General features: G+C 42.8%; 1 protein-coding gene across 7 annotated transcripts in view; it reads right to left on the bottom strand.

Moving 5' to 3' along the window:
- The window catches only part of LOC141110881 (myosin-10-like), a 308,010-nt gene that overhangs the window by 40,633 nt on the left and 253,746 nt on the right, over positions 1 to 13,631 (bottom strand). For all 7 annotated transcript variants that reach the window (XM_073602623.1, XM_073602621.1, XM_073602624.1 and 4 more), the window contains 5 exons: positions 13,105 to 13,311; positions 10,147 to 10,284; positions 8,971 to 9,094; positions 7,087 to 7,258; positions 6,755 to 6,967 (listed from right to left, as the gene is read on the bottom strand). In XM_073602623.1, the coding sequence (XP_073458724.1) occupies positions 6,755 to 6,967; positions 7,087 to 7,258; positions 8,971 to 9,094; positions 10,147 to 10,284; positions 13,105 to 13,311 (854 nt within the window). The remainder of the gene's footprint in view (positions 1 to 6,754; positions 6,968 to 7,086; positions 7,259 to 8,970; positions 9,095 to 10,146; positions 10,285 to 13,104; positions 13,312 to 13,631) is intronic.

Here is a 13,631-nt window from a genome sequence, read left to right as displayed (position 1 = left end):
GTGTGACCAGTGTATAGAAGGAAAACAGTGCTGACATCAAACAGAGAAAAAATGAAAAAATAGGATTTTTTATTACAGCTTACCTGTAAAATCCTTTTCTTTCGACGGACATCACGGGACACAGAGCCACAGTAATTACTGATGGGTTATAGGGTATCACTAGGTATTGGACACTGGTCACACCCTAATCAGGAAGTTCAACCCCCTATATAACCCCTCCCCTTCCAGGGATACCTCAGTTTTGTAGCAAAGCAGTATAGGTGTATTAGAAGAGGGGCGGGACCTCTGTGTCCCGTGATGTCCGTCGAAAGAAAAGGATTTTACAGGTAAGCTGTAATAAAAAATCCTATTTTCTTTTCTCGGACATCACGGGACACAGAGCCACAGTAATTACTGATGGGATGTCCCAAAGCAATGCCAACTGAGGGGGGGGAATCACAACCAAGTAGGGTGCTATCAGACCTGAGGACCTTGTACCGCTGTCTGCAGCACACTACGCCCAAAGGCGATATCCTCATGCCATCCTCATGCCTTCTCACATCCACCTGATAGAATCTGGTGAATGTATGAACTGAAGACCAGGTTACGGCCTTGCAGATCTGAGCCATAGAGGCCCGGTGATTAACTGCCCAAGAAGCACCAATAGCCCTTGTGGAATGTGCCTTGATCTGAAACGGGGGAACCTTTCGTTTCAAACCGTAAGCTTGAATAATCAACTGTCAAATCCATTTAGAAATGGTCGCTTTTGACGCTGCCTGTCCTCTATTGGGACCCTCCGGCAGCACGAACAAGACATCCGTCTTGCGAATCTGAGCAGTTGCCTCCAGATAGGTCTTGACTGCTCTTACTACATCCAAAGAATGTAATGACCTTTCTTCCGAAGAACAAGGTTCTGGAAAAAAGGAAGGTAGCACAATGTCTTGGTTTAGATGAAAATCTGAAACCACCTTCGGTAAAAAACTAGGATGAGGGCGCAGTACCACTCTATCCTTGTGTATAATCAAGTAAGGCTCTTTACAGGAAAGAGCTGCTATTTCTGATACTCTTCTAGCAGAAGAGATAGCTACCAGGAAAATTAGTTTCCTCGTCAGTAAGACCAAAGGAATATGACGTATTGGTTCAAAAGGTTGTTTTTGTAACACTGATAGAACCAAGTTCAAGTCCCAGGGGTTTAGGGGCGCCTTAACCGGAGGATTAAGACGCATCACCCCCTGTATAAAGTTTCGGATCAGAGAATGCGAAGCAAGCGGCCGTTGAAACAACACTGATAAGGCCGACACCTGGCCCTTGATGGTACTCAAGGCCAGCTTCATCTCTAATCCTAATTGTAGAAAATTCAGAATTCTACCTATGACATATTTCCTGGGATGCCAACCCCTGGATTCACACCAGGATACATAAGCTTTCCAGACTCTATGATAAATCATTCTGGAAGCTGGCTTCCTTGCATTGATCAAGGTAGATATGACAGGACCTGAAAGCCCACGATTTTTCAGAACGTGGGATTCAATAGCCCACCCGTCAAATCTAGCATTTGTAAGGCAGGCTGGAACACCGGACCTTGAGCTAACAGGTCTGGGTGTATCGGTAGAGTCCACCGGGAACCCACCATCATCCCTGCTATTTCTGCTTATCAGGTTCTTCTGGACCAAACGGGGGCCACCAGAAGTGCCGACTTCCTTCTGCGAAGGAGCCGTGGCAGTAGCAGAATGGGAGGGAATGCATAAATCGGTGAGAACCGATGCCACGGAATCACCAACGCATCTGTCCTGCCTGCAAGAGGATCCCAGGCAACCGGTAGGAAGGATTTCCCCTTCTGTAGGTTTTCGGGTATGAGCATCAACTGAGGCTCTAACGCATCGCATGCGATAGGTGCATTGGAAAGTTTAATGCCTGCACCTTCCTGTTCCAGGTCAACAGAATACTGTGTTGCAACAGTTCTGCTTGGAACTGGGCATAGGGAACTGCTTCGAATGAAGCCACCATCTTCCCCTGCAGCCTCATATAAAGGCGGACAGAAAGACCCTTCTTGGCCCTGACTGTCAGAATCAGCTCCCTTAGAGCAGTGATCTTTGCCTGCAGACACTTCAGTTAAGCAGGAAAACTGGGCACATATAGGCCTGCATCTCTGATGCCTATTGATATCAGAAATTCTCCTCCCTGCAGGACGGAGATTACTGTCTGAATTGATTCCAAACGAAAGGACTGCATCCTTGGGAATCGTTTCAGATCTCTCAAATCCAAAATGGGTCTGTCGTCCCCATTTGGTTTTCGGACCATAGAAAGATTGGAACAGAGTCTCAATCCTTGATCCTTTGTGGGAACCACCACAATGACCTCTTGCAACAAAAGTCGCTTTATCGCTAGAAGGAGCGACTGCTTCTCTTCTGGCTTTCTGGGAACACCTGATCTGAGGAAACGAGGAGAGGGACATTCTTGGAACTCCAGTCTGTACCCTAAGGTTACCGTGGAGATCACCCATCTGTCCTGGAAGTCCTTCTGCCAGGGCCCTGAGAGCTGCAGCAGTCTTTCCCTCCACTCGAGCGAGCGGGGCGCCCCTTCATGAAGAGGTCTTAGTGTCTTGCTTAGAAGACCTTTTCCCCCAGGATTTCTTGTGTCCCTGGGGTTGACTCTTGTTTCTTGCCCCAGACGGAGGAGACGGTCGTGACTGCCTGGAGGCTGATGCCCCTGGCGCTGGGGAAAGAGTCCGTTTAAAAGAGGGACGCTTACTCTTCTTCTTATCAGGTAAGAGAGTGCTTTTCCCACAGGAGATCGTCTTGATATAATTATCCAAGTCCTCTCCAAACAACCTTTCACCACGGAAGGGAAACCCAGCTAGAAGCTTCTTACATGGTGCTTCGGCTGACCAGTTTTTCAACCATAAGATTCTACGTATATGCACCAACCCAAGCAAGAGGCGAGAGGTTTGCACGATAGAATCTCTAATGGCGTCAACAGCATAACATAAAGCCGCAGGAAGGTTAGCAAACCCCTGGGCCTGCTGTTCAGGTAATACTTTGATGACCTGTTTAAAATGGTCTCTTAAGTATTGACAGACTCCAATCGCTGCTACTGCAGGTTGGGCCACTGATCCTGCTAAAGAGAACACATCTTTCAATAAGAAGTCCATCTTTTTATCCACAGGATCTTTGAGCATCTGAGCGTTGTCTACAGGACAAATCAGATTACTATTTACAGAGGAAATGGCCGCATCAATGGCCGGTATTCCCCACCTCTTAATAAACTTTTCTTCCATAGGATAAAGTGTAGAAAACTTTCTCGGCGGAAGAAATCGCTTATCTGGGTGATCCCACTCAGAATAAAGCAGCTTTTCAAGTAAATTATGAACAGGAAAAGCATGTGCTGCTTGGAAAGGTTTCAGTGACCCCAAAGCAGAAGAGGTTTCTGTAGTAGTTTCAGGTATGGGCAACTTAAATGTGGAACGGACCAAACCAGTGAGGATCTGCACTAAGACTTTCTCCTCTTGGGAAGTCGCAGAGGGTCGCTCTCCACCTGAATCCTCCGAAGAGGAATCATCTGTCCCATCCCGATCCTCTGAAAGGGATTCATCTCCTTTATCCCAGAGCTCCTCTGACTGAGGGTCTTGGGGAGCAGAGGAAGGCCTTGTGCGTTTTCTTTCACTGAGTGAAGATGTAATTGCGGCCATTAGTTTTTTCTCTAATCCAGAAATGGTTGAGGAAAAAACTTCTTGTGTAATGTACACAGGGGCTGAAGTGCCGGCAGCAGATGTAGCCCCTAACCCCAATGGCTTTCCCTGTCCAGCTGCCCCTGGTCCCTCAGGAGGGGATGGTGTAGCAGACAGGGGGTCCTCAGAACCTGAACGAGACCCCCTAGTGCCTCTGGTTCTTGGGGTGCTTGAACCTCTTCTACCCATAGTGGAAAGCAACAAGGTGTGAGGTATCAAAAACGAACACTGACTGCTGAGCGATGTAGTCTGGCTAAAAGCCTTGCTACCAAATGCCCAATCCGGTGTTCTTTAGTGAATGCAGCCTAGGGGAATGCCTGTGTCCCACCTTACATGTGACTGTCAGCTCTGTGTCTCTCCAAAGCTCAGAGCACCTGTACAGTGTGCTTTAAATAGCCATGCTTTCTGGCACTGTGGGCGTCTGGGCACGCTGACGCTGTGCTGACGCCCCGCCCCCCCCCCCTCGTTTTTGAAAAACGAGCGCTTCCCGCGCGAGCTGACCCTTTCTGACAACCCTGAAGGGAGGCTGGGGTTGGGGGAATAAGGAGGAGGCCGGCAGGGATGGGCCCTGCATCGCAATGCGGCTTCGGTGGCGGCGGCGGTAGCGGCTGTGACAGTGCGGTCTCACCCGCCTTACATCATACCTGAGCCTTTCCCTAGCCTGGGGGGACCATCCCAGCAGAGAAAACCCCCCACCATCTACCTTTGGAGCTGGAGGAAGAGCCAGTGCAGCGGACGCTGAGACAGATCAAACATGAGAAGGTTTGTGCTCTTGGCCGCCCCCGGTGGTCACAATAGGCACAGCATGCATTCACCTTAAAGGAGAAAAGCCACTAGAATTAAAATTCTGTGGAAACTCCTCTTACCTTATCCAGGCCGCAGGGTTCAGTTTACACAGACCCAGCCTTCGCCTCTCACAGTGGGCTCCGTTTGTGAAAAACCGTCAGAGACTGGGGCCCCCATCAGTAGGGGGATCCTTCAGTTCTGGGCCTGTAAAGCACCTCGCCAGAAATTAGGAAGTTTAAAGCCATTTTCTGATCCGCGGGTCCAGCTCTCTAAAAAGAGAAGCGTTACAGGTAAAACCTCGTTTCTTCGGACACGAGGCCCGGGTACCATCCAATTCGGCCATGAAAAGACACTTTGAATGGATCCGGTCGCCTGGCTTGCCCCAGTATAGGATCTTAGAATATTCCTTTTGGAGCTTCAGCACAGGACATCTTTGCACGTCCAACACCTAAGACACTGGTGTAAAAACTGAGGTATCCCTGGAAGGGGAGGGGTTATATAGGGGGTTGAACTTCCTGATTAGGGTGTGACCAGTGTCCAATACCTAGTGATACCCTATAACCCATCAGTAATTACTGTTGCTCTGTGTCCCGTGATGTCCGAGAAAAGAAAAAGAAAAAAGAAGAAAAACCCAGAACAATATTCTTAATCTCAAATCAAGTTCATAAAGTCATATAGCACAATAGTCCACAATTTCACATGGGTAGTTTGAATGACCCCAAATGCGAACCAGGTGATCTAATGTTAATCTTCTCAGTGATACCCCAGCAGAAGTCTTCTTAGACGAAACGCGTAGAGTCTCTTTGCTGTACCCAGCCACTTTTTTTACCATGCTTTTTTAAATATTTTGGAATCGATTCTAATTTACTTGTTTTTATACTGAATTTTCGGATGATCCTGTTTTATTCAATAAACTCCAATTGATTTTTGGATTTACACTATGTGGAGGCTCCCTTTTGTTCCTTTTCTCTATATATCATGAGCATGGCTCGTTTACATCGCTGATGGTGAGGATCGAATCTACTATCCGGGCGGACATCTGGTCCCTACTCTAGGAGGAAGATTCCATCATTGCAGACAGCACCTATACTGTCACCCACCGTATGACAGTTCAAGCCTTGATGACTCACCGCTTATGGCCTGTGAGCCCACCAGTGCTGGTAAGAGTACTCTATCCTCTTCATTGTTTGGGATTATCACTGAGAAGATTAACATTAGATCACCTGGTTCGCATTTGGGGTCGTTCAAACTACCCATGTGAAATTGTGGACTATTGTGCTATATGACTTTATGAACTTGATTTGAGATTAGGAATACTGTTCTGGGTTTTTCTTCTTATTTCTTTTTTTTGTTTTTTCTCTGTTTGATGTCAGCACTGTTTTCCTTCTATACACTGGTCACACAGTGCATTCATGGTGTTTGATTAACCTGTCAAAGTAAGGTCTCATTTTTCACCTGTATTCACCTGCGTTAGTGGATTTATGTTTATTTTTATAGTTTGTTGCACTATAGTATATGCACACTTTATTTAATTGATGAATATTTTGCATATGTGGTACATTTCTCTCTCCGTGGAGGAGACTGCGGAGTGTTACCCCATTACACAGTGAGAAAATATCTCTTTTTTGGTTTGCAATCTGAGACGTTAATCTCAGATGATTCATATTTAGTTTTTTATATACATTTATTATTAGCGCTACACTTAGTTTGTTTATCATTTCTACACAATTTGTCGGATTGTAGTGTTGGCTGCTTTCTTAGTTGTTTTTAGATTGGCGTGGTATTTTTTCCTCCACTATTCCGAAAGTTATATCTACAAGCCTAAAAGAGCACTGCAGCCCCCTCCAAGGACCAAACGGATGTTTTAGCTATTGCCTGGAGTTCTTATTTTTAAAGAACACATGTAATTAGCACTGAGTACAATACTGTGAAGGCGGAAGCTAGAGAGTTCTACATTTTTCTGGATTTATTGGTGAATGAAGTTCTGCATTTAAAAAAAAACAAAAAACAGGTTTAAAGCCTGTTTTCATCCTCCTAGTGTACACTTCCTTGCCATTTACCTGTAACTGGTAGTCCCAAGAGATTAGGTTGTGTTGTGTTTCAGGATTTAATACTGCACAAACACAGAAATTTTAATAATATCACAGGGCAATTGCCAGGATCAAACACTAAGCTCAAAGCATGATTATGATGCTGTATTTGAACCAAAAAATCTATAGGTTTGCATAGATATTATGATTAGAGAATTGTGCTAATGCTCACCTAAGTTCTTGCTGTGCAGCTGTAGAATCTAATGTGTCTTCAAGCTCAGACTTCAGTGCCTCCAGCTCTTCCCCAAGGTCCCGGCGCTGCTTCTCTGCCTTTGCTCTTGCAGCCTTTTCAGACTCTAAGTCTTCTTGTAATTCCGAGAGTTGAGACTGTATTTCCCGAAGCTGTTTCAGCAGATTGTTCTTCTGTGCTGCTTCCTCTTCAACTCTAAGATTAAACAAAATTGAAATACATATTATATACACTCAAGGGATGGGCCACCAAGGGCTTACTGCCATTCATAGGATACATGGCCACTTCTACAACATCCACCTTCCCAAATATACCTAGCAAGAGCCGCCTGGAGCTCTTCTTCCTTCCGCGCCAGTTGCTGTTTCAGCTCCTCAATCTGTTGCTGAAGCTCTAGAATCTGATCTGATAAGTCTGATGTTTCCCCATCAAGTTTCCTTTTTAATTTCTCCATCTCTTGTCTGCCTTTTTCTTCCTTCTTGAGACGATCTAAAATGTTATGAAAATAACATCATAATTTGTTTTTGGATAACTGTTTAAGTAATGATATTTTGCTGTTAAAAAATTCATATGCATAAATACATCCCTATAGCAGTGCTTCCACTAAGGCTGGCCATAGATGGTTAGAAATTCAGTCAGTCAGCAGGAACCGGCGAGATTCAAACCGTGTATGGGCAGGCAGAATGTACCAAGCTGATAGATCAATCAACTTGGGTACAACCAGCTTGCCGGATTTACTTGCAAGTATCGCTAGGGGCTGCTATAGCCCCTAGCAATAATCACTGTCTTCTCCCGATGGTGATGGCTTCCCCCCGCCCACCCCTGCCCCTCCCCGCTCGAAGTAGACAATTGCTCGGCAGGAGGGATTCGCCCAGTCAGCATTATCTGTGTTAAAAGGGGAATCGTCCGAGTTTCTTTCCTGCAATCCGTCGTAGCAGAAAAGAAATTTGCACCGTCTATGGCCTGCTTAAGTTACTGAGCGCTTCATATGCTGACCAGCCTTCTGTAATAAGGTCCAGGGGGCTGAAACCATTTTGTTTACACCTGAGTGTTCAGAGTTGGCAAAGGTTGCGTGATGGTTAAAAAAGTTCCCATATTTGTACTTAATACTTAGTAATACAAAAGAGGGCTGATCCTAGAAGAGCTACAGATGATCAATTACTTTTGGGTTTAAAGTGGGTGACAACCAATGTTCACCAAATATGGAATTTCTGGACCATCATTGAAAAAAACAACTAAGAATTAAGAAGGTAAGAAAAGCTTTGTCATAGACAATGAAGGATATGACCTACTGCAAAATAAGGAATAGCTTCTGTTACATGATTAATTAAAGGATAAGTTCACCTTTGGGAACATGTTCCACCTATTTTTAGGATGGAAAGTGTTCCTGCTCCTGCAGGCTCTCCCCGATCCCCCTTCCAATTGTGACAGCGGGCTGGGGATCTTCTCCCCACTCCCGCTGTCACAATTTGAAAACTAAGCTCTGCCCACACCACACGACCACATCATTCATTCACAGAGTTCTGTGAATGAATGAACTACAAGTACTGACAGCCTTTGCGGCTGAAGGCTTGTAGTCCTTAATAAACTACCCACGGTGCTGTTAAGCACTCAAGGTAGTTTAATAATGCTTCCTCATTTAGTAACTGCCTGCCCGTATTGGAGGTACCGACAGACAGCTACACAGACAGTCTGCAGGAGCCTGAGATTGCACCTGTAAAATGCTTTGCAGGTTCCTTAAAAAAGTAAGAAATAAATGCACATTTTCTTTACCTGAAAAAAGATTTTATACTTTTTTTTTTTTTTTTTTATAAAGGTGAACTTTTCCTTTAAAATCAATAATTTAAAGACTCTACGAGTCCTAACAGCTATTCTTGGTGTTTGAGAGATCATACAGAAATGTATTCATAGTTATCACTCTGACAGAAAATCTCTCAGAGCAACATGCTCACTATACATTATAGTACCAGGTATCCTTCTTTGTTCTAAGCACTCAAACAGAGCAGAATGGAAGTTCGGAAACAATGAGTATGTATGTCCAGCTATGTTGGGCAGCAGTTAAATGTGAAATATCCAACTGAAATGTTTAAATTCTCTTCATAGAACCACATTTTCCAGAAAATGAATAATAAAGAAATATTAAACAGTATGGATCCACCTGGCTTTTAGAAAGTACACATACAGTAATATTTCTTTCCTACCTTCCATGTCTGCAATGACAGCCTCATATTTGTTGCGAAGTTTGCTCAGACTCTTTACTTTCTCCTCTTCTTCGGCCATATTACTGGTAAAATCAGAAATACGATCTTCTAACAACTTTCTCTCCTGTAACATTTACAATAGTAAAGGTGTGATTTGCATGACATGCTGCATTCCACAAATATGTAGCCATGTCCTCTTTAAATTTATTTTATGACAAAACTGTCTCAAAACACTGTATGCCATTGGCTAGGGCAAGACTTTAGGCCCAGTGCCCTAGCAAATGCATTATTTGCATCTAAGTATGCAATAGCACAGATTTACTACTCAAGTCACCTTTCATTAAAAGACAAGAATGTCTAAAATATGATGGAATTTACTGCATGTTCTAAAAGACAACCATTTACATCTATGTAAGTCAAACCTGTAAAAATAAATAGGATTTCATCATTGCTGTAAAAAAAAAAAAAAAAAGGTTGTAACCATCTTGATATGTATCTTCCCAATACATTTCAAATGCATCTTTCAAATGCATCATCCCAATACTTACACCTTTACTCAACGCTGCAGGCAGCCTCTAGTGATGTTAAAATGATTCTAAAGGCAGGCCATTTTTTTTATCCAAATGCATTCCCTGCATTAAAGTAATAAGTGTCCCAGTAGTAGTGTTACCCCCTCACTTCCCTATATACTTACCTGAGTACTATCCTGATCCGGCGCTGTGCCTGTTAGCAGCAGCGCTGGTTTCTCTCTTCGCAGGACACAGAGGCAGCAGAAACAGCCACTGGCTCCTGCTACTGTCAATCAAATTCTGTGAGGAGGGATCATAGGGTGGAGCTATGCTGTGCTGTGTGTGTCTGTGGATGCACACAGCCCAGCTGGGGAGCAAATAGCTTGCTATGAGGGCACACATAGAAGTGGAGGAGCTGGGAGAACCAGCGGGAGACCCCAGTAAAGTAGGTTTGGGGTTGTTCAATACCACAGCATGGAGCAAGTAAGTATACAATGTTATTTTAATTTAAAAAAATAACATTTACAACTGCTTTAAGTACAATTTATTGTACTTCTTGTGGGAACCATACTTGAGCCGTGATTTTGGGTGTCCAACCACCTGTTCCTCTATGGATTTCAGAGACAGTCTCATATCCCCCCACTTCTTATAAATATGGGTATTATACCTTGCTGAGTTTAGCATTCTGGTCTTCTAATAGAAGAATATCTTCTTCCATCTTTTTCAGCTTGGCTTCAGTTGTTACTTTTTCCAGTTGCAGTTTCTGTCGAGCTGCCTCTTCTTCTTCTAATTGTTCCTCTAAATCCTGAAAAAAAGGCATCCACAATGAGGTTACAAAACAAACTAAAGTTATCTGTTCTTTTTAGTTTAATGCATTTCACTTATAATTAGGAATGAGCATATTGTTCAATGAGTATCGAATAGCTCACTTTATGATATCTAGAAATACTTCTGATACCACTATACTGTAATGCATGATGCATAAGGTCTGGTTTCTGGTTATATCGTGGAAAAAAGTGAGAAATAAAAGAGCCAAAAGAAAAACATAGTGGGCACCCGTGCATATCGTCAGCCCAGTGCAGAATGCCTACAGGCTGCGAATACCAGCTGCTGACAAGTGTGCCCACAAGCTGCTTCAGAAATACACAACACATTTTAATAGATTTTCACCCAGACTTTCCATCCACTGCAGGGGCAGACAATTATTTTTTTCTGGCTTAACCACAACAATAAGCCTTGATGAAAGGCTTAACCTAAAATGTGCTGGCCAATTACACTGTTTTTGCCTGACCTTTTATCGAATATAGATTTGTTATTCGTAGACTTTTAAACAATGCCACCTCCACACCATTAGGTAGGAATGTGAAGAATTTTAGGGATCCATCGCCATTTATCCATTTTTACAAGTACCCACAGTGTATAGATAACTGAAAAAGTGACACAGTGCCAGACCAAGGGAGGAGATGTCAGAGGGAGGTTATAGGCTGCCCCTTGATGTTTCTTTCCAACAAAAGGTTAAGCAAAAATAAATAAAAAAAATAATAATAAGTCAATACAAGGGTATAGTGAGTAGGGTCAATTCACTAAGAGATAAATACTGCATGCATTTTTGAGTTAAAATAACTTATATGGTATTTATCTCAAAAGTAGTCAATTCACTTAAAAAATGTGTTATTTACAGAATGCGTAAAATATTTATGTTTTGCGATATTTTTCGCTTACATTTTACGTTATTTTTGGCTTTTTTTGCAATTTTTTTTTTTTGCAGGCTAACACTGCACCAGAAGGAACATATAGGGGTTGATTTACTAAAGGGAAAAAGACTGTGCACTTTGCAAAGTGCAGTTGCCCTCTTCAAGAGCAGTTGCTCCAGAGCTTGGTAAATGAGTAGAAGCTCTGCTGACTTCTATCATCCAATCATGTGCAAGCAAAAATGCAGTTTTTTTTATTTTCCTTGCACGGGGTACTCTTTGCAAAGTGAAGCCTTACCTCATTTACTAAGCTCTGGAGCAATTGCACTTGCAGAGGGCAACTGCCCTCTGCAAAGTGCACAGTTTTTTTTGCCTTTAGTAAATCAACCCCATAGTGTGAAGCTATGAAAATATCATTCATAAAAACGATCTCCCTCTGATGAAATGTTACAATTTATTTTCATTTCTGAGCTCAGAGGAGAACATTTTTACACTGATACATTGTATACTTTTAATTTCCTAACCAGTGCAGAGTTCCTCTAATTGCTATTTTGTACATTTCTAAAATACCACCAGCAAACACCAGGTGATAAATAACATATCTGTGTGTTTTTTAGTGAACTGACTTTAATGCTTTATCTCATTTTTTTTTTTTTTTTTGCGGTATTTATCTCAAATTCGATATTATACTTTGATGACTTTACTGTTATTATCGAATGTGATATTTCTGAAAAATGTGTCTTGTGACCTTCATATCGCATGCGGTAACCTTTAGTGAATTTACCCCAGAGTCAGTATAAAGTATGAGAATTTACAGGCACCTGCACATAGCTGCAGCAGCCCTCCTTCACCTATGCTATGGCTGAATATCAGGACATTCTGAAAGTACCATCACTTTCATGTAGTCACAGATTCCAGGGAGACAACCTATTATAGTGATGCACGTTGGAGAAGTGGGGGGTGGGGGTGGGAGTGTAAGCAGCAAGCTCCTACACTACCCACAACTGTTTGGGAAGGGCCTGACATTCCTTCTAAAAGCTTTATTTTTATTAAGTGACAGTTTATTTAAAGTAAATCTAATCATAAATGTAATATGTAGACTGCCCCCCTGCTCTCCTGAATCATACCAGGCTGCATGCCCTCAACATGGGGCAGGGGGTGGGTGCTTTAGGGCAGGGGGGCTCTTCCTCACAACCCTGGGCTGTGGTTGTCTGGGTCTGGGGCTTATCGGAATCTGGAAATCCCCTTTAACAAGGGCCCCCATGTGAAAAAAGTGACGGGTGACAAAATGTAAGTCAGAAAAAAATAAGAATTTGTTATCCCTATACATAGGTGTGCACAGCATTAGGACGTGCACCCTAAAGAGCTCAAAAACACATGTATGTGTGTGTTTACAGATATATGACCCTGACACATTGATTTCCCTGCCGGCACAGAGAAAGAGAAGTGCAAAATCACTTCTCTTATGGCAGAGATGGTAAGAGGGAGTTATTTTCTATCATCCCGTTGGCACACAAAGTGATAATGATAATGTGCATGGGGTGATTAGGGCGTGCCCTGGCACATCTGGCACACCCTTTGTGCACGCCTAAGTCTCTATACACGTTTTGGGTAAGGATTCAGAAAGTACTGAGGTGAAAGCATCATTAGGACAGCTAGACTATACTGTATATATCACTTTTGCTTATATATTACTTTGATTACACGTGAAAGCACAGCCCTTGAATGAGTATTAGTGAAATCCACCTTCACCCCTTTTCTTTACTTGCTCTGGAAGCAAAGCCATGTATGAGAAGCCAAGGATAACAAACAAATATGAAACTTCCTCCAGCAGCATCACATACCAAAACAGCATTGTGTTCAGTGTGGAATATTAAAAGTCTAGATAATATAATATACTGTATATAGGGTAAATGATAATGCCAACACATTACCTGTACATGAGTCTGCATCTTCTTCTTCTCATTTTGCAGCTGCAAGTTCCGCTCTTCCTCTTCCTCCACGCGGGACTCCAAATCATGTAATATTTCCTCTAGCTCCTGTTTCTTTGCTGCAAGTCTAGCTCTCATCTCTTCGGCCTCTGCAAACAGCTCTGTCTCTGCTTGCAACTGTTCTGCCAAAATCGACTTTTCTTCCATCAACTAGAAACATAGAATACAAAGTTAAAGTATCATATCATCCTACAAAATATAACTGGTAATGTGAAAATCCATAGGTCATAAGTCCATAAGTCATTTTCACTAGTTTCACAAGTCTGGTAGATGGAAAAAGGAAAAAATGATCTGTATTTTGTGCTCCCAATAGCCAGAAGCCTTTATTTATTTTGCCTCCTTCAAACTAAGAGCTTGACTTCTCTGACTTCAAGACTAAACTTTTTTTTTTTTTTCCGCTCAGGCAATGTGCTGAACCAAAAAAAAAAAATGAACAGATTCTCCCATCCACATAAACGAGGTGGATGGCG

Source organism: Aquarana catesbeiana, linkage group LG10 (assembly GCF_042186555.1).
Source record: "Aquarana catesbeiana isolate 2022-GZ linkage group LG10, ASM4218655v1, whole genome shotgun sequence".
NCBI classification, from domain to species: Eukaryota; Metazoa; Chordata; class Amphibia; order Anura; family Ranidae; genus Aquarana; species Aquarana catesbeiana.
This window is presented reverse-complemented; position numbering and strand designations above follow the sequence as displayed.